Raw genomic sequence first — 4,533 nt, 5'->3', positions numbered from 1 at the left:
GAGCGTTGCCGGGGCTTGGTGGGACCCAAGGTGACCTTGGCCTTGTTGAACCCCAACCCACTGTTGGCCTCAGCCCATCAATCCAGCCTGTCCAGACCCCTCTGTGGATCCTCCTGGCCCTCCAGCAGATCCCCACTCCCACCTAACTTGGTCACTAGTGTGTCAGCAGGTGCCAGAGGAGGGCACAGGATCTCAGTAAATCTAGCGCCCTGTTATTTAACCCCTCAGCTCTCAGAGCTCGCTGTGGACAGGACTGGTGGTACCAGAGCTGATGTGCACAGAGGTGTATGTGCTTGGTATCTGGATGAAAGCTGAGATTAATTCAACAGCTGCAAAACTCCTTCGTTCCAAGTTCCTGGGCTGAGATCTCACTGGTGGCTAATGGAGAAGACATCTAGGTCTGTAGCCACGCTCTGGTTGAGAAGCGTTGTTCTGGAATAGTGCCACAGCCTTGTGTGAGCTCTTAGCTGCTTTGTTCTGAGAGATTCCAAGGGCTCCTAAGCATAGGCTTTTTTCTTTCATGTAATTAAGTGGTGGCCAAACCCATTGGAATGTGTAAAACTCTGCAGAGAAGCTGGCCTTGATCCGTCAGTCGTTCTCACGATGTGCGAGACGCACGTCTGGCTTTAATTCCTGTGCTTGCCCACATCTGCTAACATGCTGCTTTGTTTGTGTTTTTGCCTTCTCCCATTATTTCCCTGAAGTCTATTTTCAGAATAAACACTTTATTTAACAAAAAAAAATACCCTAACAACAAACCCAAACATTCATCATATGATACTTCCCTGCCGAGAAGTGGTTGGGCTGCAGCTGCTGTGACCTAAATCCTGATAATTCTTTTAATGCTTAGTATTCTTGTAATATTTATTTAATATTCTTGGTCTTAATGAAATACCAAGTGGAATTTATTTCTATTTTGAAAGCAGTTGAGGTTCTGGTCCAAGCACCAGCAGTTAATGGTGACTCTGTGCTGCAGCAGGAACACACCTTGCACCTGTTGGTCAAACTGTCCGTGTGTGCGTGGATATAAATAAATGTATATGTAGCATAAATTAAGGGTGCGTTGGTTGTTGCCTGAATTTCTGCTGCAGTCATCAGGATGGTTTGTGCTGGTTTACACTGGTTTGAGTGCTCTGAGGATGGAGCCATCGCTCACTCCCCTCAACAACGCTCGTGTGTTAGAGCACGGCATTGGCTCGCCCAGCGGCTGGTGCTGCTGGTCAGCCTGTCCTGGGCTGGGGACCTGGGTACCGCAAGGCCCCAGCCGTGGCCTCTGGATCATTTGTTTGTAATCACACAGTCCTGCTCTTAATTTCCAGTGATTAAATAACTCTTAAACCAAAAAGACATTTAATTTGACTCCTCCGTGAAGGCAATTCAGCAGTTGCCCCATGGGGTTCCAGGGCGACAGCAGGACATCGCAGCTCTTACACAGACTGCTCTTTTTGATCCCTGACTTCAGACTCCATGGTCACGCCTAGTGAACAGTGTTCGAGACTGATTTCTGTAAGTTGGGATGAGTTTGGAGGTGTCCCGGCAGCAGTGAGCCGATGCATCGGTGTCTGAGGGGAGCGCTGGGGCAGCAGCCTGTCCACGTCCAGCAACAGCTCTCTGTCACCCAGACACAAGAATCACACACAGCCTCATCTGGCTGGAAGAGACCTTTAAGCTTGTCTTTTGTTTCCCCGCAGTCTCGTGTGATTGTGCAGCAGCCCGGAGAGCGAAGCTTTCATTCTTTTTACCAGGTTCGTATTCGTGTGCTGAAACAGAACGCCAGAGCCCCAGACTGGTGGGGCTGGCAGGGCCCTCTGGGGGGCACCCAGTCCCCCCCCCTGCTCGAGCAGGGGGGCCACACAAACAGAACGCCAGAGCCCCAGACTGGTGGGGCTGGCAGGGCCCTCTGGGGGTCACCCAGTCCACCCCCCTGCTAGAGCAGGGTGCCCAGAGCAGGGTGCCCAGTTTGGGGCCTCTGCAGAGCAGGAGACTCCACAGCCTCTCTGGGCAGCCTGGGCCAGGGCTTTTGGCACCCTCCAGCAAAGGAATTTTTCCTGCTGTTCAGATGGAACCTTCTGTGCTCCAGTTTGTGCCCATTGACCCTTGTCCCTGTCTGCTGAGCAGAGTCTGGCCCATCCTCCTGGCCCCCCTCCTGACCAGCGTTGGTGAGATCCCCAAACCAATGACTTTTCTCCAGTTACCCGGACGTGATAAGCAAAATATTTAAAGCTTTCACCCTCCTGTGTGTTTTGCAAAGGGCTCCCTTGTTGTTGTGTCTTGGTGATCTTGGCTTCTCTAGCTCTTTGAAGAGGCCTGCTCTGGGGGAGGACCAATGGAAGGTTTGGTTTTTTTCAGTCCTCCAGTCCCATATTAACACATTTGTGAACTTACAAGGAGCCTAACTAAACAAATACGGGGGAGAGCTGGACTTTGGCTCCCTGGCTTATTTGTAATGAGTCGAATCCCTCTGTTTTCTCCGGAGGCCTTCAGCCCATCTGGAAGTAATTTCATGACACCAAGTTGACTTCCTTTTTTTTTGAGGAGGTTCTTTTTAATGCCTTCCACATTGGCGGTGTTCCCCTGCGTGTCCTTTGGGGGAGTGGTCGGCCTGTTAGTATAACCTTTATTCGCAGTTTGGCAGCGAGGGAGGTGGGGGGTTGTGTATTTTTTTCCCCACTTGCTTCCGATGGCGTGTTAGCACCTTCCTCACAAACGCATCGCTTCCGTGCGGGTCCCTCTCTGCGTGTGGCAGGGGAGGTACGCGTTTGCCAAGACCCATCTGTGGCCTATCATGGACAGAAACATCACGGGGTTGGAAGAGACTTTTAAGATCGTTGAGCACAACCGTTAGACGTCGGGTTCAGGCTTGAAGAGGTTCAGGCTTGTTTTTGAACAGTTGTCGCTCACAAGGACAGACCGTTAGGCAACCTCTTCCCGGGGGTCAGAGCCCTGCGACCAGACAGACTCTGTATTTTGCTCCTGTGCTTGTTACTCCTGGTTCTTCTGTACCCCTGCGTTAACGTTTTGGTGATTTTCCTCGTCAGGCAGATGACTAAGAAACAAAAAGGAAGGATTGTATTTTTTAATTTGTCTTTTTTGAATTACTTTTCGTACAGCTCCTGCAGGGCGGGTCAGACCAGATGTTATGTTCTCTCCACCTTCAGAAGGACGCGTCTGCCTACAACTATATCTGTCCTGGAGCGCAGATAAAGGTGAGGGTGTTGTCAGCGAGTTAGAGAATCCTGGCTTAAAATTGTAAATGCTTCTTGAAATCCTGAAGGTACTGCCGAGGGAGGAGCCGAGTCCCGTGTTTACGGGGTGAGCGTGGAAAGGTGACACCGAGGTGCTGTTTTGATGGAGTTTCTGGCCCTAGAAGCCAAGCGCGTGTGTTCTTGTGGGACTGTGTTTGTGTCCACTTACAAAAAGCGATAAAATGTAGTAGGAGCGACATTGCCTTTGTTAATAAATGCAGGCAGATATTTGACCTGTTGCTTTCCATGCATCATAATGGGGAACTTATGGCCTTTTGGTCCAGAAAGGAGCTTAAGACTTTTTTTTTTTTTACAATAGGAGCATTGATGTTACTGAGTCATCCATTCTTCATATCTGCTTATCCTCCAGCGGCCTCGGGGCAGGAAAGAAGGGAGCAAACCCATAAGGTTTTTAGGACAGCAAGATCCTGAACCCTCTCAGTACATCTGGCGCTGTCCCTGTGTTGTCCCTCTGAAGCAGGGTCCAGACACAGGGCTCCCAGCTTTCCTGCTGCCTTCGCGAGATGCCCTTTGGCAAACAAACCCGCGGACCTTCTCAGACGCCTCTCTCAGTTTCTCTAGAAATCTGTGGTGCAAACAGCCCTGGGAGGGGAGGGGGGCAGAGGCTCTTCGTGAGGCAGATGGACCAGGAATTCCCTGCTGGTGCTCAGAGGGTCTCTGACTCCACTACTTGCAACTGTTGTTCTGACTTTTTCATGAATCTCTTCTCCTCTTTCACTGTAAATTCCGCTGGGGACGTTCTGAACTATTTAACCGCGCTGTGATGGAGTTCTGTGTTGCTTTGCTGTCAGGGTACGTGTGTGGCCAGTGTTCAGCAGAAGGCACGTGCTGTGGAGTTAAAGCTGAGAGATCTCCTGACAGTGGTTTGCATCTGAAACATAGCAAGGTGTTTCCCACGGGCTTGCAAAATCCTTCCTTTCTCACAGCTGCTTCCTCTAAGGCCCTCACGTCCCAAACACCTCTTTCCCCGCAGTGTTCCATCAATGACGGTGCAGAGTTCAAAGCAGTAGCTGATGCCATGAAAGTGATAGGCTTCAAGCAAGAGGAGATCCAGACTGTCTACAGGATCGTGGCGGCCATCCTGCACTTGGTAAGGCCCTGCCCGCGGCTCCCAGCGGGCTCCTCGGCAGGAGGGGTCGCGTTCTCTCGCTGCAGCAGCAGTCGGAAGATCTGTTGGCTGGAAGAGTGTGTACAGCCTCCAGCGGTGAGTGGGATTCCGGGGTGAAATAGAAGACTGCAGTGGTGATGGAGGGTCACATTTATTCCT

At 51.0% G+C, this 4,533-nt stretch overlaps 1 protein-coding gene across 1 annotated transcript in view; it reads left to right on the top strand.

Annotated features, from left to right (window-relative positions):
• Positions 1-1,550: 1,550 nt before the first annotated feature.
• Positions 1,551-4,533, top strand: part of MYO1D (myosin ID) — a 58,224-nt gene continuing 55,241 nt past the window's right edge. The window contains exons 1-3 of the mRNA XM_010132865.1: positions 1,551-1,745; positions 3,111-3,206; positions 4,240-4,356. Of these exons, the coding sequence (XP_010131167.1) occupies positions 1,551-1,745; positions 3,111-3,206; positions 4,240-4,356 (408 nt within the window). The remainder of the gene's footprint in view (positions 1,746-3,110; positions 3,207-4,239; positions 4,357-4,533) is intronic.

This window comes from Buceros rhinoceros, unplaced genomic scaffold, assembly GCF_000710305.1.
Source record: "Buceros rhinoceros silvestris isolate BGI_N320 unplaced genomic scaffold, ASM71030v1 scaffold9713, whole genome shotgun sequence".
Lineage (NCBI taxonomy): Eukaryota > Metazoa > Chordata > Aves > Bucerotiformes > Bucerotidae > Buceros > Buceros rhinoceros.
Note: the sequence above shows the minus strand (reverse complement) of the source record. Positions and strands in the feature narration are given on the sequence as shown.